The 21078-nt window shown below is 36.2% G+C and overlaps 1 protein-coding gene across 1 annotated transcript in view; it reads left to right on the top strand.

The window, feature by feature from the left end:
- The window catches only part of LOC124644341 (AT-rich interactive domain-containing protein 5B-like), an 86511-nt gene that overhangs the window by 8373 nt on the left and 57060 nt on the right, over positions 1-21078 (top strand). The window contains exons 2-3 of the mRNA XM_047183650.1: positions 17762-17903; positions 18490-18599. Of these exons, the coding sequence (XP_047039606.1) occupies positions 17762-17903; positions 18490-18599 (252 nt within the window). The remainder of the gene's footprint in view (positions 1-17761; positions 17904-18489; positions 18600-21078) is intronic.

Raw genomic sequence — 21078 nt, 5'->3', positions numbered from 1 at the left:
AATCAGTCATACACTTTCCTAATTATTTACGCTCATATTTTTTTTCTTTCCAATCAAACCACATTTGTGAGTACTAAATAAAATAACTAAATAAATTTAAATTATTATTACGCATTCAAACCTTTCATATTTAGCATCCCGTTAGAAATATACCTTTTTAAAATCCAATCGTAATTACCGGGAATTCTGATCGAACTCGCCATGTTTGTTTACATTAGTTGTTTTTTTAAATTTGAAGACGCATAGACAAGATGGCGACGGTGATAGAAGTTTTGCATCGAATGATCCGATTCGTTAAAATAAAGAATCGATTTAATAATTTTATATTATTTGATATTATAATATTACTAAATTGCACTTTTGTATACTTACCATAATCTGAAAATAAATTAGGAAAAGTAAAATGACTTAATTTATTTTGAAAAAAATGCTAGAAAATCAGTGGTAGAAAATACGTTGTAGCCGGAATAAAAAAAATCTTCGGTTTTTAGGGTTTCTGAAGACGGCAAATGAAGACTTATTCTTCGGGTGTTTGTGCAGGATTCCTGTAGATCTGCCAAACTTAATGGCGATTCGTTACTTCCAACTTTTTAACTGAGCGGCAAAGCTATTTGACGAGAGCCGTAGTTAGGTGTAGTTGTCGCAAAATTTTATGACGATTTTATTGTTTGAAGGGGCAAATAGTTCGCTGTTCATCGAAAGCTGGTCCAAGATGGAAAGATGGCCGCCGCCGACTTATTTTTAACCGACTTCCCAAAAAGCGGAGGTTCTCAATTCGACCGTTTTTTTTTTGTATGTTTGTTACGCGATTACTCAGCCATTTATTTATCGATTTTGATGATTCTTTTTTTGTTTGATAGCGTGTACTTCCGAGGTGGTCCCATTATCATTAGGTCAGGATCTGATGATGGAACCTTGAGAAATCGAGGGCGACTTTCGAAAGTTGCAGAAATACATAGGTTGAAATCTTATCACTCAGGTGTTTGCCTGGTAGCACTATTCAACAGTGAAGGCTTTGAGCTGACCTGATGATGGAGACCAGTGAAGGTCGAGGGAACTCGACAACTGAATATTTAAACTTTCTCGTGTTTGTGCTTATATTATTCGTATTTACGAGGCCTCTGCAACAGTGAAGGAGATGGAGACGAGAGAAGTACGGTTGTCGAGTTCCCTCGACCTTCTCTGGTCTCCATCATCAGGTCAGCTCCAAACCTTTACTGTCTCATAGTGTTATCAGATATACATCTGAGTGTCAAGTTATAACCTTATCTATGCTTACAATTTTCGAGAGCTGCCCTCGATTTCTCAAGGTTTCCATCATCAGATCCTGGACCTAATAACAAATATGGGGAATATACCCTTTCGACCAAAAACAAACATCCAAATTGAGAACCACCTCCTTTTTGGGATTCGGTTAAAAATATTTGGTGACTTTAAAATCAATCAATTATTATGTCTCTAACCGACCACGGGACTACAGAGTCCCGGATTTTTGGAAGGCGAACGTGGGGCCGAAGCCAACACGCTGAAGCCCTTTTGAGACAACTTTAATGAAATGGTGATACAAAACCGACGATTATCCCTGTATACACTATAGAAATATACCCAAGGACAATGCCCGGTTCTGTGCTAAACTATTGCTAACTATGGATGAAAACTACTTGGGCTATTGTGATGGGATGCTAGTGGACTAGGAATGGGGAAACTACGGGAACTATGGCACCTGCCGATAACAATGTAATAAATACACGTAAAAATGGCAGGTGGAGACTCGCCAACTCACTTACTGGGCCCCCGGGAATCAGTCGCTAAATCGCAACAAGAGGGCAACAGGTACATGAGCGGCTGAAGGGTGAGGATACCTCGGCGGACTTTAAACGCAGATCACGCGCTCCCTGTGGGTCCAGCATCACCGGCCCACTCGCCACTTACCACGAGGCACCTACCCTCCGAGCGGGCTGCTAACCCTACTCTAGCGACTCCACTCTGACCGGCCGGTGAAGGCAAGCCAAGAGGCGGGAGACCTCTCCCCCGTCATGCTTCACTCCGGCAAGCCGGAGATGGGGGACAGTATACTCTCCCTGGAGCACTCGGATATATAGCCCCGCGGGGTCGCTACTCCCCGTCATCCGCCTCAGATGCCCTGCGGGGCAAATCAATCAATTATTATTATTGTTTCTCATCATCAAATAAGTACATACCTTTGGTAGTTACAAATTGCATTATATTTCAGAACATCCGCATACCCTCCGCCGAAACAAAAATGTTAGAATTGTTGAGAAATAATATAAGAATAAATTAAAATTCCGTAATAGGTAATAAAAATTCAATTAAAGTTAAAAATTATTACGAATGACGCAACACCAAAATAAATAATACATATAAAAATTTAATGCTAAAAACTTAAATATCTTTTTTCTTAACAACAAAAACAAATTGAACCTATAATTTAAAATTAATAAATAAAATTGAAATACGTTGCTATTAAAAAATAGGTATATATAAAATTGGTATTCGATTATCTATACTTATAATAAATCTGTAGAGAGGTCAATTCTGTACATTGAATATATTTCCAAAATAACTATTAGGGGGTGATTAGTGATCGATACTGATGCCAAAAATGCAATCAGTAAAATTTTTGTCTGTCTGTCTGTCTGTCTGTCTGTCTGTCTGTCTGTCTGTCTGTATGTTCGTTATGGAAACAAAAACTACTGGACGGATTTTAATGAAACTTGGCACAAATATTCTTCATACTCCTGGGCAGGTTATTGGATACTTTCCATCACGCTACGATCAATAGGAGCAGAGCAGTGAAGGTAAATGTTGGGAAAATGGGAGAACTTACTCCATTTTTTAAGCTTCCGTCGCGTGTGCAGCCTTAATGGTTACAGCTACACAGAAACCATGTACGACGGAAATATTCTTCATAAAATTATGTAAAAAATATCCCATGGCAGCATATGACTATCTTTTATGGTTCACTCACAATAACACGTAAAACTCTCGGTAGCTTAGCAGTTCGGAGCTTTCTGATTATATTTGTCTACTATTTCGTTTATAACACTCTCACTCACACTAATTAAACATAGTTAACAGTATTATCTATTAATTAAAAAAAGAATGATTTAAATCGGTAAAGAAACACCAAAGTTATACATGAAAAACGGTAATAAGCCACCGCGCGCGAATACTGAATCACGTACGCTATAAGAATCATTTTTGTGCAACGGTCGCCGCGCTCGACGCGACTCGCGGCGCGGTGGCTGCGCGAGCTTCATACAATATTTGGCTGTTGGTGCGATTGATGCGAATAGACGTTCAGAGCGTTCAACCTTATTGCGCGACTTTTAGGTTTTAAATAATTTATTTTTAACTTTCTTTTGTTGTTATTTTATAAAATAGGTTGGTACCTATTAGTTATTTTCGTGTTTAAATATTCGTTCAAATTACAAATTATTAATAGTTTACATTTTATTACTTAAAGTAGCAGTAAGTACGCATAGATTTAGATAATTGGAGGGGCTGGTATTTATTATTTCTTCCTCTCTTTGCACAAAGTCCGACTCTAACGCGGACGAAGTCGCTGGCAGAAGCTAGTTTATAATAAATTTCCGATTTAGGTATCGAATGCACACCGCTGATTGAAAAAAAAAAATACTCCATTCCAAACTCTACTTGTCTGTGACTTGACTGATCTTGTAAATTGTTCATTTTTATTGTGTATTTTATGTGCTGATTTTTTAGTTATTGAACATAAATAAGTGCACGAAATGTATTGCAACGGATTGAAAATGTTATAAATATGACGTTTGTGTTGTGTTTGAGAAAGTGATGCGATTACTTATTGGTAAGTTTTCACCAAATTTGAAATGCCTAACTTTTCGATAGACTTAAAAACACCGTAATTATTATCTTTTTCTGAATTAACTGACCCCATTTGACCTTTGCACGTTGTTGTCAAATAAGTGAGCTCTAAAGTTATAGTTAAAATACTTCTGATCAGGCATTACGGACTTAGAATTCATGTGTTGAAAGTTAGTACAAATTTTTGACTTCCATGTCGCGATTCAAAATATCCCGCCGAATCAACGGTAAAGTCATATGTCAAAATCTTGTCGAGCAGAGGGGTTAAAGTATATTATTTTCTAAAGGATGATGGGCAATTTTGTATGAACCCTGGCCTGATAACCAATAAAGTTCTAATGAATATTATATTATTGCTTATACCCTATAGTTACTGAAATAAAACGGTTCATGTCAAGAATCTACCGGAAATAAGTACAGTCGGGCACAAAAGAGTTATACTTTTTGCACCGATTTTTTTTTGTTTAAAATAAAATCCATACTAGAAAAATTCATTGTATGATGTATTTTCGTCAACTTATCACTTTTTTAAATAAGCCTAGGGTAGACTATCAATAAAAATCGGTCTTAACTACGCATAATTGTTTTAATAGCAAAACAAAACATAAAGGGCCTTACTACAAAAACTTTAAACCCTGTTTAACACTTGTCTAATAAAATTTTGGCTGCAAAATGAACCATATGTCAACGTCATAATTTGACATTTTTTTAGACAAGGCATAAACTGACGTTTAAAAGTTTTTGTGGTAAGACGGATAAACTTTTACTTCTACCACCGTATACTATTTCCATTATTGGAGATAGCATTTCCTCGTTCTGCGGCACCAGGATAGTCGGCCTTGGGTTGTCGAGTTATTAGAAAAGTAGCGACCCACCCCAGCTTCGCACGGGAAAACAGAATTTACTCACTATTTAACGGATGTTATTACACATACAAACCTACCTCTTCAATCACTCTATCTTTGAATATAATAATATATTAAAAAAACCGCACGGGTGGTCAGGTCCGCAAAGATAAATGAGGGTTTTAATCAGTATTCTTAGACTAAAGTTATTTAAGTTGTTTATCAGCTTTCACAGAGTTCTCATCATATGGCACATCAGGCTTGTTAGCCAGGACAGTCGACAGTCATTGATGATGATAGCTTGATGCCAGCACACCTCCAATTCCATAGGATTATATTTCAAAGCAAGATGTATTATCCTGGCCATTAGATGATGTCATGCAAGTACTCACGACAAGTATTTGCATGAAATGGGCTACGGACTTGACTGAACTGATTTGAAAAATCTTTCAGTGGTGGAAAAGCTACGTTATTTATAATAAGAAGATAGGTAGGTTTTCTTTATATACCATACGTGCCAAAGTGGTTTAATTCCATAGGCAGTCGTAGGCTTACAGGACTGATATATTCCTTCCCCAGTGGTTAACAATGTTCCACCCATAACAAAAATTGAAGTTTAGGGTATAAGCTATCATTTGATGTGCAAATGGATATTATTGGTTATGCCGGTTAGACTCACTGAAACGGCGGAATACGTACACCTTATGTTGTGAATGCTGCCTGTATTTTTTTTAATATGGACACATGCACCTTCTGTGATACGTCCTGACTGATATTGGCAATAATAATGGCACTTAAACATCTCTCCCATACAAAATGAAGTGTTTCAAGTCCATACGCTGTGCCACGCTACCAAGTGTCATATCTTCGTTCTCCGGTGGTTCACAATGTTTTGCCCATAATAAAAAATGAAGCTTAGGATATGCTATCATTTAGCTATCATTTGATATAATCTTTTTTTTTTCAATAAACTTGAAAAATATGGGCACAGACACCTTCTGCGACTCGTTCTGACAATTATTGACAATAATATAATGCACTTAAACATCCCTCCCATACAAAATGAAGTGGTTCAAGTCCTTAGGCTGTCCTATGCTATCAAGTGTCATATCTTCGTTCTCCGGTGGTTTACAATGTTTTGCCCATAATAAAAAATAAAACTTAGGGTATCAGCTATCATTTGATATGCGAATTGTTTTTATTGGTTATGCCGGTTAGAGCCACCAGAACGGTGGAGTACGTACACCATACGTTGTAAATAGGTAATACCTGCTAAATAATCTTTTTTATAACCTTGGAAAATATGGGCACAGACACCTTGTGTGATACGCCCTGACTAATATGGACAATAATAATGGCACTTAAACATCTCTCCCATACAAAATGAAGGGTTTCAAGTCCATACGCTGTCCTACGCTACCAAGTGTCATATCATCGTTCTCCGGTGGTTCACAATGTTTTGCCCATAATAATAAATGAAGCTTAGGATATGAGCTATCATTTGATATGCAAATGGTTTTCATTGGTTATGCCGGTTAGACTCACCAGAACGGCGGAATACGTACACCATACGTTGTAAATACTAAATGCTAAATAATCTTTTTTTTTTCAATAAACTTGGAAAATATGGGCACAGACACCTTCTGCGACTCGTTCTGACAATTATTGACAATAATAATGTACTTAAACATCCCTCCCATACAAAATGAAGTGGTTCAAGTCCTTAGGCTGTCCTATGCTATCAAGTGTCATATCTTCGTTCTCCGGTGGTTTACAATGTTTTGCCCATAATAAAAAATGAAGCTTAGGGTATAAGCTATCATTTGATATGCGAATCGTTTTTATTGGATATACCGGCCAATTTTACCCATCATCCTTTCTGGGGAGTTTGTTCCACCACTTCTTCTTCCCAGCAAAAAAAGAAGTGGTGACGGGCGGGCGTTTTGGGGGCTGTCTTTTGTTAACTTCAAAAAGTGATGATTTTCAGCCTACTCTGAATAACTTTTTTATCTTTAAATCTTTTATTTTTTAGTCTAGTAGCCGTTTTCTCGCGGTTTCACCCGTGTCCCGTGGGAACTACTGCCCGTACCGGGATAAAATATAGCCTATGTTACTCGGGAAGATTGTAGCTTTCCAACAGTGTAAGAATTTTACAAATCAGTTCTGTCGTTTCGGAGTCTTTAGGGTCCAAACAAAAAAAATATTCGTCTTTATTATATTTAGTATAGATGGTCCGACATGCACTTTACCGCTTTTTAATACTTCGATAAAGCTTTTAAATTTAAATCGAGATGAGTTGGTACAGTTCCGGGAAGTGTTGAATCAATAAACCAACCTTTACAGCGGTTACTTTGCGTAAAATACTGTGAATTCACTTGTGGAGTAAATATTATTTTAACTAACTTTTTAAAGTGTATTTTAAAAGGATTGCCTTATGCCTGATCTAATTATTATCCTATTTATTACCTAATATGTTATAAGAAATTGACAAAATTTGCCGTTTCGACTATTTATTTAAAAATGGCTACTTCCGAAGAAAAAGTAGCCCGTGTTCTTTGTTGCCAAATATTTTTCATCCCACCATCTCGGAAAGAGTAGTTTTACCCTTTGATATCTGAGCGCAAAAGTCGTTTTTATCCTCTAGAGCGGCAAAGTGATTTGAATTTAGAACATCGTGTGCAATACTCCATTTGTGACAATCTTGATAAGACTTTTCAAACAAATACATATTAAATAAATAAAATACTGCTTAAAATAATTATTCAATTAATTAAGTATTTTTTATTATTGTTTTTACACAGATTTTTAACGTCGTTTCATTTTTAAAGTGAGTTTTCAAATATGTTAACTTTAATAGGTATGTATATCTTTTTAATTTGATACTCGTATGTGCGCGCCATTTTGTTTTTTGCATTTAGTAATTTCCTCGATGAGGTGGGATGAAAAGTTACGTGTTGCACTCGAGTGCAAAGATTTTTCACCTTGTGCTCTTTTGATTCCCTCGCTATCGCTCAGGATTCTAATTATTGAAACACTCGCTACGCTCGTGTTTCAATTTTAGAATCCTTCGCTTGCTCGGTCATCAAAAATGAGCCCGCGGTTAAAAAGCAACTTTGCACTCTTGTATAACAAATAACTATTACCGACTTTCTAATAAAGATGAGGTATTCAGATGTTCGTATTTGTTTTTAAATCGAAATAATATTGACTTGCGCATTTATATCATTAGAAAGAAAGGTAGGAATATTAACGTATTCTCTCCTTATTCTTTAAAGAACTGAAAGTAAATTATTTTGTTATCAAGTTTGATACATTGATGAAGTAGTTAATTGACTTGAAGTTTATCGTTCATTTACTTTTATTTAAATTATGCTTCACTGAAAGCCACGTCAGGGTTTTTTTGTTGATTAAAAAACTTAAATACTAAGTAATCAATTATGTAGGTACTGTTTAACGTTTTTTCCCTGGCTTACCAGGCCTAAGCTTAAGCTGAAGAGTTTGTTTAAACGCGCTAATCTCAGAAACCAATGGACCGTTTTAAAAATTTATTTAGTTTTAGATGGTCTAAATAGACTATCTAAAACTAAATAATTTTTTATAGTAAGACTAGTAGTTTCACCTGCGTCCCGGTGGCAACTACTGCCCGTACCGGGATAAAATATAGCCTATGTTACTCGGGAAGAGTGTAGCTTTACAGCAGTGAAAGAATTTTTCAAAACACTCCAATAGTGTCTGACCTTTTAGGACCCAAACAACTTTTTACCTCTTCATTATGTTACTATAGATGTAAAGTCCAAAATTTAAACCATAATACCACCTTTTCAACACAATCGGTTAACTATTGCCAGCCCTGAACCAAACATTGGTTCACGGTCGTACACTGTTAAAGCCTGAAGTGCGAGCGAGATGCCGCTACGTCTGTCTCCCTCGCACTCTACCTAGCTACTCGCATTATATGCCAAAGGTTAAAATATTTGATTTTATTTACTTTAAGTAAGTACTGTTAAGTTAAAAATATTGTTTTTAGAGTACCTGTCTTATAATTTTGGTGGTAACATATTGATTTTTTATTTAGTTTCATTATTTATTTGTCTAGGGAGATTAAATTCGTAAAATAAAAGTAATTAGGTCATTTTTTATTGGCTTTTCCAAGAAAAATGCAAACGTATAAAAATAAGATTCTCTGAAAAATTTTTAAGTAAAATTAATTAGTAATTATCGCAGTTATCCGTAAAAGTAGTTTTATTCAAATGTCTAATATTCGCGAAAGTGTCAGAATTTAAAGTTCAAAAATAAGTACAAATAAAGGCAAGGTCTTGCTTATGAGAAATATCTACCTAATTAATCCTAGTATGCATTTATTTCTGTTAGTCATACTTTTGTTGTTATCCTAGGAAAGAAATAGGATAGTTTTTATCCGGATACAGGAAGTGGTTCCCTCGGGACGTGTTCGTACCGAATTACATCGAAACCAGTTCATTCAACTTTTACTTGTGATAGTAAAAACAATCAAAAAAGTCGTGGTGGTCTAGTGGGTAAAGAACCAACCTCTCGAGTATGATGGGTGTGGGTTTGATTCCAGTTCAGGCGAGTAGGTACCAATGCAACTTTTCTAAGTTTGTATGTACTTTCTAAGTATATCTTGGACACCAATGGCTGATAAAAAGGTGAAGGAAAACATCTTGAGGAAACCTGGACTATATAGTCGGAAATCAGCAACCGTGTGAGAGGAGGCCGCAGCCCAGCAGTGGGACGAGAAAAAGGCTGTAACAGTAAAAACAAAAGAAATAAACATAACATCCAATAGGTTACAAACTAGCTTCCGCCTGCGGTTTCGTCTGCGTATACCGTGGGAACCATTTCGCACACTTGGGCTATCGATCACTGTAATTAGTATTAAACACGGTTCAGTGGTTCCTGTGATTAGCGCGTTCCCAAAAAAACTAAAAAAATAAAATCTTCAGCTTTACCATATTAGTATGGATGTGAAAGTTACCATGTCTGTGTATTACGCAATCATACGTAAACTGCTGTATTTATTGGGATGTAATTTGGGACGGATATACACCTAGACTTCTTTATTTTTCAATTGAATTACAGTTTCCCGGGAATTACAGGTATAATCAAAGGTTGTCTAAGAAATCGCTTTTTAGCGATAAGACCGCCCATTGTGTCATCGACTTGAAAATATTTAAGTAGTTTTGTTTTATTTTAATGGGTATGATTTAAGCTGTCACCAATTTAATTCATTTTGTGTTTCTTAAATAATAGGGTTTGCCCTCAAAATAGTAGATTTGTCACCAAAATGAGTCACCAAACAATATAAAATCAATTCCACAATAAATTACCGAAAATCATGGAGATATGGGGTCAAGTACCAAATAAATGGTTTTGTATGTATTATAATAGGTTTGTCCTAATAGTATTTAAGCAAACTAATTTAAAGAGATCACCAATAAATCATATATTATATCACTAGAAAATTTCATGAAGGTCTAAAAATGTAGGGTAGTCGTCATCATCCTTTCAACCAAAACAGTCTACTAGTTAACTGGCCATATGCCTTCCCCAAGGGTCTTAATTTCCACAGGTAGTATAAATATATTTAAATTAAATTTCTAGCTGAATAGTAAATAAAACACTTAATTAAAATCAAAATAATCAATATTTATTGTTAAAAATAACAATCACTGAATAATCAGCGCTGGTTTGGATTTTGAAGGGCGCCCCCTTTTTTTTCTGGCCGATAAGTAAATTTTTTGCTTCTGGTGGGGGGCTAATAAAATGAACCCACAACAATGAAGGTAATCTTCGCGAATGAAGTAAACTTGCATCTCGCTGCCCGCGCCGCGCATCGTATGATCGTTCCTACAATACAACCCATTCGTTGACGCCCGAAAGCGCGCCAATTTATCTACCTTCCCTTCTTCTTCCCATTGAACTTACCTATTTTCATTCAAATTATAAACTGATGTATTAAATTGGTAACGAATACATGATTTTAATAACTGAACGAAATAAAATGTAACTACTGTATTGGTGACAAAATAACAAATAAAAAGGAATCGCAGTCAGGGATCGATTAATCGATTTATTTGGTGACAGATCTACCATTTTGAGCACCAAGCTATTATTTAAGTAATAAAACTATTATTATAAGAACGAAGTTTGTATTCATGTAATGCACTACAATTTTATTGGTAATCCATCTCATATTTTACACATTATATTAACAATAATTTGGTAATTCATACCTGGGAACACTTTTTGTTTATCTGAGAACGAAAATATTTCGTGGCGATAGATCTATTTATTAGGTGATACAACTTGATGACAAATATAAATTTTGGTGACCAAAAATATAGTTCCCTATTTTAATTGGTGTACATAATCATCATCTCCCGAGCCTTTTCTCAACTATGTTGGTGTCGAGCTGAGTACCAGTGTGCCACAAGGAGCGACTGCCTATCTGACCTCCTCAACCCAGTTACCCGGGCAACTCAATACGCCTTGGTTAGAATGGTGTCAGACTTACTGGCTTCTAACTACCCGTAACGACTGCCAAGGATGTTAAATGGCAATTAAACATAACGTAGTTACTAAAGTTTAAAAAACGTGTAAAACATAACCTCTCCTCCCGCAGTCGGTAAACTTCTCAAAAATCGAATTGTCACTTAACAACCGAACATAACAATTTCATAAAGGGTAAATAGATTGACCATATTTTACCAAATCCATCGTTCACGGAGCAACTGACAGACATATACCCGTCTCTGTCTCTCGTATGACGTTCTCTCTGTCTAGCGAAGCAATTTTATACTTATTGATTTGGATTCGAAATTCTTGGTACAGTTAGCGTGTAAGGTTTTTTGCTGTTTTCGACTTTTTTGCTCGTTTTGCTTTTTTTTTGGTTGAAGATTGAATTGGGTGTGTATTGTAGTTTAATTTTAACTATTGGGGTTCACGGAAAAGGTTTTGCGAGTTTTATTGTTAAAGAAAGTTTGTAGGGGTGTATGTATTTATTTATTATTTTTACGCTAAAACTATTGGATGGATTATTTTTAAACTTCCAATTAAAATATACCTCATGTAGCCGACTAACTTATAGTCCAGTTTTTATCCATGCGTGGAAAGTAATTTATTTTATTTGTGTGTGAAAAGTTTTGATGTTACTTAGTTACTCTTTCATTTAAAAACCAGTAGTAATAAAACTTTACGGAAATATAGCTTATTGCTGATATGTTATCTCAGTACTTAAGTCAGCAGAACATAAAATCTTTTTATCCATGCGTGGAAAAAGTTGCTAGTTAGTTCAAATCAATAATGTAATTAAGTAAATTATACAAAATATTTCTTGTTATTGAATATTTACATACATATATTGTGTATATTAAGTAGTTATTATGTCATCAGATTCCCACAGCTTTGATTGACTCATACACATAATATTAATATATTTATGCTATGGTTATTGATCTCGGTTTTACTCGCGTTTCGAAGGAACTACTTCCCGCAAAAAGATGAAACCGCGAGAAATACGCAGTATCGTTTATAAATGATGTTTTTTTTTCTTATTTTTTTCAACTTGTTACATATGCTATGTTTTATCACTTAATAATTAAGATAAATATCCAACAAATTGAGGATCTCTTTCTTTTTGAGAAGTCGGTAAAAAAAAACAAATGTGTCAATCTATTTTAAATTTTGAAGCCTTAATAATTTTATTTTATCCAATTTCAATAGCAAAACAGTTCCTAAGTGTTTCTTAGATTTCATAGCATGTCTTCTCAGAAAATCCGCTGAAAACTCCTGGCTTAAGGTTCTAGGAAAAGAACCTTTCATTTTGATGGTTGCTGATTTACTAACCTCACCAACCTGTTTGTAGGAAATCTTATAATTGATGGAATCAGAGCTTTTTTTTGAGGTTTAACAGTTTTTTTTTTTAATCTTGTTTAATATAAAAAATAACCGAAAAACTTTATTTTTTAAATTGATTGTTGCTAAGTATTTCTCGGTGCCTATATAATTTACGATGACATAATATTGTTTTAATTAATACATTTAAATTGTTATCGTCGCTATGCCTCTTTATTTTTTACTACCTTCCGCCCGCGTAGAGTTCGGTTATATCGCGTTTCCAAGAGAATTCTTCAAAAGTCCGGGATAAAAACTATTCCATGTTCTTTCTCAAGGTCAACTCTATATCTGTACCAAATTTTATAAAAATCAGTTCAGTGGTTTAGACGTGAAAGCGTAACAGACAGACAGACAGAGTTACTTTCGCATTTATAATATTAGTAGGGATGAAGTCAAAGTTGTCTTGGCAAGGACAAATTAGAACTGTTAGGGAGATTATCATATCGCGAACTATAGCATAAAATACCAACAGATTATTCAATTTATTTATTTCCATGATGTGTCCTAATTTTTATACCAACGCTACATAAAGAACAGATTCTAAAGAGGTTATCAGAGTCTCAGTTTTTACAAGTTGTCTAAAGTTTTTACTAAGTTAGAACAAAGCTATTGAAGTAGGCATTTTATTCAAAATAATTTTGTGTTATTTATTGAATTTTATATTAAAAAATATTGGTTCAAATGGGGTCAAAAATTATGATCGCTATTTCTCTCTCTTGGGCACGCTTGATGCATTATAACTAAGTTTTATTAAATTGATTTATAGGTAATAAGTAAGTGTATAGATATAATTAAATTTAAAATGTAAATATTTCAATTACCTAACTAATAAAAAAGCCGACTAGCTTTAAAAAATATAAAAAAAACCGGCCAAGTGCGAGTCAGACTCGCGCACGAAGGGTTCCGTACCTTTATTTATAAAACAAAAAATCACGTTTGTTGTATGGGAGCCCCCTAAAATATTTATTTAATTCTAGTTTTCAGTATTTGGTGTTATAGCGGCAACAGAAATACGTGAAATATGTGAAAATTTCAACTCTCTAACTATCACGGTTCATGAGATACACTAGGAAGTGGTGAAAGGGGGGCGTTTTGGGGGTGCTGTCATTCTTGTGAAATTTTGACGTTAAAAAGTGCTAATCGTATTAGCCTACTTTAATAAATGATTTTGACTTTGACTTTGACTTGGATACAGCCTGGTGACAGACGGACGGACGGACGGACAGAGGAGCGAAAACAATAGGGTCCCGTTTTACCCTTTGGGTACAGGACCCTAAAAAGCCGACTAGATTAAAGATATAGTGAATTTTAAAATGCAGGTGGAACCGCCTAGTTAATATACGTAAGTCGATCATTAATTACGATGATGACAAATAGCTATCGTTTATTCCACATCGCATCGATTTGTTGGAAGCCGGCCAGGCATGATTATGGCTATTGAAAACGCTTCTGTTTTGCTCGATTGTAAAAAAGGGGTATTGTGTTTTTGTCGTGTGAAGAAACTTATGCCTGAAACAAATTAAAGATAAATTTATTAGTTAAAAAACATATGTTACAAAGGTGTTACAATATCATTTACAGTTTCAATATATGTTTTGCCATGTCAGGCGTACAAAACATTTATAACTTTAAACAAAACTTAGTATTTTAACTTAGTTTTTTAGGGTTCCGTACCCAAAGGGTAAAACGGGACCCTATTGTTTTCGCTCCTCTGTCCGTCCGTCCGTCTGTCACCAGGCTGTATCTCATGAACCGTGATAGTTAGAGAGTTGAAATTTTCACAGATGATGTATTTCTGTTGCCGCTATAACGACAAATGAAAACTAGAATAAAATAAATATTTCGGGGGGCTCCCGTACAACAAACGTGATTTTTTTGCTCGATATCCATAAATATATCTATACATATAATAAATCTGTAAAAAAACTGTGTCTGTACATTGAATATATGAAAAAAATAATAGTTGGGTGGGGGTTTAGAAACAGTAATGGAGCACAAAACCAAAAAAAAAATTCTGTCTGTTTGTCTGTATGTCTGTATGTCTGTTTGTTTGTACACGCTAATCTTCCGAACTACTGAACGGATTTCAATGATTTTTACCATATACGGGTATGACGTTTTAGCAAAAGTTGTTCAATTTGATAAGCACTTTCTATTGACTTATACAAATTGAAGATCTAAAACACCTGATGTGGAACTCCAGGGGCCCAGCTAGACTATAGCATATGAAGATATGACGTTTTAGCAAAAGTGGTTCAATCTGATAAGCACTCTCTATTGACGTATAAACATCGAAGATCTGGAACACCTGATGTGGAACTTCAAGAGCAATACTACACTTGAAATGTATAGAAATGAATGTTATGAAATAGGTATGGTGAATCAAAAAAAGTAATTAGTCCGTCTTTTAGATAACCCTAAAATAATGGACACGTATTTTTCTTTTCTCTCTCTCACAAACAAATAATAACGAAGATACAACAACGCTTGAACTTCGTCACTGTTTAGTACAAATTTTACATACCTAGACGTGGCGTTACGAGCCCCCACTCTAGACGCGACTCCACTCTAGACGGCCAAGCCAAGCCAGAGGCGTGAGACCTACCCCCGTCATGGTTCACTCCGACCGGCCGGAGATGGGGGACAGTATACTCTCCCTGGAGAACTCATTGTCGTTATTATCTCAAGAGCCTTTGTCCCAATTATGTTAGGGTCGACTTCCAGTCACGATGCAACTGAGTACCAGTGTTTTACAAGGAGCGACTGCCTATCTGACCTCCACAACCCGGTTACCCGCTCAACCCAACACCCCTTGGTAAGACTTACTGGCTTCTGACTACCCATAACGACTGCCAAGAATGTTCAATGACAGCCGGAACCTACAGTTTAACATCCCCTCCAAATAACGGTCATTGGTATCCAAAATATACGTAGAAAGTACATACGAACTTAGAAAAGTTGCATTGGCAGGCACTTGCCAGCCAGACCTGGAATCAAAGACGCACGCTCATACTTGAGAGATTGGTTCTCTACTCACTAAACCACCACGACTTCAACTAAGTCACCACGACTGTCATCTATTTAATGTTTTTTTACGTAATAATACGTGTAATATTTTTGCCACACACAACTTAAATGCGGACTAATTAGAATCACTACTTTTATTCCTGTGGCCACGTCTATTGCGGTTCAGTTCTCAGCGTTTTGTTTAGTCTGCTGTGCTTTTGCCGTTAAAGTACAAAAATTAAATATATGGAACGTTTCTAATGGTTATGCGTAAGTATTCCGTTGTTTTCAAGTCAACGGGCCCTTAAAATTCAATATCAGACTATTCAGGAACTTTGATTTTGCTGACTCCGTAGTCGCTGGCATAAGGGACGAAGTCGCGGGCAGAAGCTAGTATAGAATATTAGTTTGGATTGTACGGAACTCTTTTTTTTTGTAATATTCTGTCTTAATCGAGTCAGCCATTTTATCGTTACTACTAAACAGACAAACGTCAGGATCAAATGCACAGATTGCCTTCAAACCACCGTATTTAGGTCCATACAAGCCATGGACACAGGACCAATTCAATTTAGGCCATAGATAGTGCCATCGACAAATAGGAGTATCCCTTGCTTTGATATCATAATCCTATGAACCAAGACCTGATATTCTAGGACTCTACTACCGTTTGATAGATGGTCAGTAGTGGCCCCGTATGTATCAAACGTAAAAACAGCAAAACAATATTTTAATGGTAAGCTGGGTACTCACTTAGAAGTGTAGCACGTAACGTATCAGATACGGTATCAACCTGCAAGTGGGTACGGCTCGTCCACGGTCCTCACGAGCACACTGCGAGCCGCCTTTATGTTCGCAGTGAAACCGCCACACGGCGGGTTACTGCGAGCTTACAGCGCTCCACGCGCGAGCGGCTTGCAGCACCACAAATACCGATAGAATCAACGGCACGAATCTTGAGCGCTGACCCTCACCTGCGCAGAAATGATTTATTAGCAAAGAACCAATCCCGCGTGACGCGATGCGCTGCGGGCCAATCACCGCTTTAGCCCGCCCCCGCGCCTCACTTCATACCACAAAAGGGACCCAATAAATTACTTCTGCGCAGGTGAAGGTCAGCGCTCAAGATTCGTGCCGATTATTATATCAAAGTTGAGGAAAGCAGGTCATATTTACTAGAGATGCCACGAATATTCGGCAACTATTCGGTATTCGGCCGAATAATACGTACTATTACTAATACGTAATATCAAAACATGAAAAAAAGACGACATATTACTCTTGATAATTTATATTTATTACAAAAAAAAAAAAAAAAAAAAAAACAGTACGCAAACACTTTAGGAAGTAAAATTTATTAGTGGTAAATTGTGATGAATAAAAACAAGCTTTTCAGCATTTGTTGGTAAGAAACGATTACGTTTTTCATCGTAAATGATACCAGCTTCTGAAAATAACCTCTCACTATACACGCTACTCCCTCCCTGGAGAAGAAAGAATAACTTAAGCGAATTTTGACAGGTATGGGTACTGTTTTTCGTTTGCTGACCACCACTTGTAAGGATCAGCCTTCCGATCTAGGCGAGTTGTTTTCAAATAAAAATCCAACTCATTTGCCACAGCAATTCATTTGTTTACCTACGCACGGCGCGGCACGTGCTCAACAACATGTACCTCTTTTGCACCGAATATTCGGCGCTTCGGCCGACAGTGCTGCCGAATATTCGGTATTCGGTATTCGGCCAAATCACTATTCGTGGCAACTCTAATATTTACTCACACCACACCTTAAGAGTCACTCAACTGATTGACTCTTGGTTTCTCCAAAATCTATCTACTATCCTATCCTTTATATCTATGACACAGCCTATACGATCTAGACGGATTATGTTAGTTCTTTCTAAACCTAAGATCATCATTATCAGTCTTTTTAATGTACCACTGAAGGACATAGGCTTTTCATACAAAAAAGGAATGAGCGTCGAATCATCACGTGCCCGAGACTTGGGTTGCGATTACAGACTTTAAATTCCAGGTTTCTTCAAGATGTTTTCCTGTTTGTCTTGTGTTGTGCGAATGAATGTTTCTTTCTTTCTTTTTTTAAATGTGAGTCTCGTTTGTTGCAGCTGGTGGGAGCTCCATGTGGTCAGCATGGACAGTACACGTTCTACAAGGCTCTGCGGCTTACGGGGCCCTCGGAGAAGATCATCGCAATAGGCGACTTCTTCTTCGTCAAGGTCTGGCAAGATTCGGAGCTGGTTTCTATAGGTAAGGAGTATATTCTATAAGGTCTGTTGGGTGGGAGCTCCATGTGGTCAGCATGGATAGTACACGTTCTACAAGGCTCTGCGCGTCACGGGACCCTCGGAGAAGATCATCGCAATAGGCGACTTCTTCTTCGTCAAGGTCTGGCAAGATTCGGAGCTGGTTTCCATAAATATCAATTTTGTTGCTGTGAGGAATAAATGGGTGTTTTGGAAATTCAAGTGGGCTATTTATGTACTAATATTGATATTATAGGTGTTATAGGATAGCTCCTCCGCTATCTTTATCTGACAATAACAGAGGTCTATACCAAACAGAGGACCCCTCTTATATGAAGAAGTTTTTTACTCGAATGCCAACGAAGGGATATAAGTTTTTCGATTATTTTGAACCAGCTTACTGTGGTAACTACCCTACGCACCCAAATTAAAAGTCGACTATAGCCTTCCTAGATGAATGGGCTATCTAACACTGAAAGAATATTTCAAATCAGACCAGTAGTGCCTGGGATCAGCGCATCGAACAAACTCTTCACGACTCTTCAGCTTCTACTAGATTCTAATTCAGTTATTCACCATATTTGTTACAGGGGAACTCCAGCTCCTATGGACGGACAGGGTATCAGACCAGACCCTGGTGAGCCTCCGGCTGTATTTCCTCCCGGAGAACACGCCCGAAGGCAGGAACCAGCATGGCGAGGTGAGTCAGATTGAAGACCTTATGTACAGTAAACTGCACATTAGTGGTAACTGTCATGCAACTTAGCTCAATAGTAATAAGTACGATTTTCCTATAAAACTGTTACCACTGACCTGAAGTTGACTGTACTAGGCAGTTTTTGGATAGGTACATATTGATATGGTCTTGATGGGGTCTTGATGCCTGAAATATATGGATAGATGAAATATATAAAAGGTACAATAATAGGAAAAAAGGAACCTTTTTTGATCAGCAGTCCTCACGGTTTGTGAGTTGAATAGGCATGATGACAAATTTTTAAATTCCTTTGTATGATGTAGGTATACGTCTATTTTATATGAAAAATTATTAATTTTAAGAAAATGCGAAGTTTTTTTTATCAAATAATTGCATTTTTCTCTGTCCACTTTGAATCCGGCGCGAAAACGCTTGTCAGTGTCATGTCGTCACTTGTGACGTCACGACTGAAATTACAAGACGCAAGTAAACAACGCTCGTGCAATAATTAAGTTTTTTGTGTTATTAAATATGAATTCGAAAGTGCATAGGTGTTGTGGGGTCCCCCAGTGTAAGAACACATCTCAAAACAACTCCTGATAAGTTATTTGTGTAAGTTCTTCACAATAAAAAAATACGAAACAAGTGGCTTAAACTTGCAAGGCGAGATTCAAAAGCAATATTGCCCAGGGTACAACTTTATTTTTGTGAAGATCACTTTGATGTAAGTTATTACATAGTTCTCTAGATTCTAGCATAGTTTATAATGTAAATAACTATTTCGAGGTTAGGTTTCATCTCTCATTGCTGTTATATTACGCATTTTATTCATATCATGTATTTATATGTATGTGTTTATTTAAGGAATTATTTATAACTAAAATTGTTTTAATTAAACTAATATTCTAACATAGAAGTTTTTTTAATTAAACTAATACACTTAAATGGAAGTTTTTTTAATTAAACTAGTATACTTACATGGAAGTTTTAACATTTCTAAATTCAGCTGAACAAAAATCTTTATTTGATGCCAAAAACTCTCCCATATCATAATATATCCATTCTAGGCAAATTAGCGCTGTTTGCCTTGATAAATCCGGGCTCCATAACTCGTGTTATAAACAATTAATTAAAAACAAAGATCGCAGTGGAAGTTCACAATAAGGAAATGTGACGTTCGCGCGCTTTCGCGCGAGTTGTTTTCAGAGATGACGTCACGAGCTCTGATTGGTGTTCAAGATATCATGGCGGATTGCCTTATTTCGTAATTTTATTTTATAAAAATACATATTAATCACATTATTAATAAAGAAAACAATGCGCGTTTTATATTCCAAGCTTCAAGTTTAATTTAATAAATATATTATTTTAATGATTTTTGATTACTGTCATCATGCCTATTGTGAAAGATTTCGTTTGTATAGAAATATTTTAATGGAAAAATCAAGCCCATGTAATCTTTTACACTTTGTGTTTAACTTGATTTTCAGAGAAAAGTGTTTTCCCAAAGGATAACGATAATTTATTTTACTTCTTCGAATAGAAACATTTTAAAGCGTATAAATGTAATCTTTTTCGATAGTATGTATCAATGTAGGTAAATAAGTGCATATTATTTTGTCGCAAAATGCTTAACCGGTTCAGTTAAAAGTACCTCTGTTTGCAATAAATATTTCATTAATAGCCGATCACTTTCTCCCTTCATAGTCATCGCTAAAACCACAAAAAACGAACAAATTAAAAATAAATTGACCCAATTATCATAGAGAACCATTAACAAAGACTAGAGTTCACCCTTACCCCTAATAGTACCCGCAGACTGCAAACTTTTAGTCGGCCGATAGTTTGTTCGGGCTCAAAAATCAGTATGAAGATGAATGGTAGTACGCACATTACAAAGATCTGGTGATGACTGAAGACTTTGATTAGATTCAAGAATTGAAAGGTTCTTCTAACCATACAGACAGACATGTACTGCTAGGGAGTTTGTTGCGCCACTTCTTCCCAGCAAAAACACATAGGAAGTCGTGAAGGGCGGGCGTTTTGAGGGCTGTCTTTTGTAAACTTTTGACGTTCAAAAAGTGCTGTTTTGCAGCCAAATTTGAATAAATTATATTCTGCAAAAAAAATGTTGATAAATCGTGCAACTGTCGGCCGACAATTTCATAGCCAGCGTACAAAAACATTCGCTTAAAATAAGCGAAGCTCAGAAATCGAGAGAGCTCGGAACGCAAATGCTCTGTCTCGCTCGCACTCGTCGCGCGTCATGTTGCCGTCTCCCTCTAATCCCTATTTGGTAACGCCAACTATTTCATGGATGAAATTACTGTTCGTGTATGGCGTTTGTTATAGGCGGTGGCGGGAGCGAGTTTCGAAATTTATTTTATTTAGAAAAGCAGTTTAATATTTTGTAAGAGTTATTTCGAGGTGAAGATTTGTCTTTTTAAGGTTCTGTTGATTGGTACTATCGTTGTAATGAAGA

Source organism: Helicoverpa zea, chromosome 29 (assembly GCF_022581195.2).
Source record: "Helicoverpa zea isolate HzStark_Cry1AcR chromosome 29, ilHelZeax1.1, whole genome shotgun sequence".
Lineage (NCBI taxonomy): Eukaryota > Metazoa > Arthropoda > Insecta > Lepidoptera > Noctuidae > Helicoverpa > Helicoverpa zea.
The sequence above is the reverse complement of the archived record's forward strand: the minus strand, read 5'-3'. Positions and strand labels throughout refer to the sequence as shown.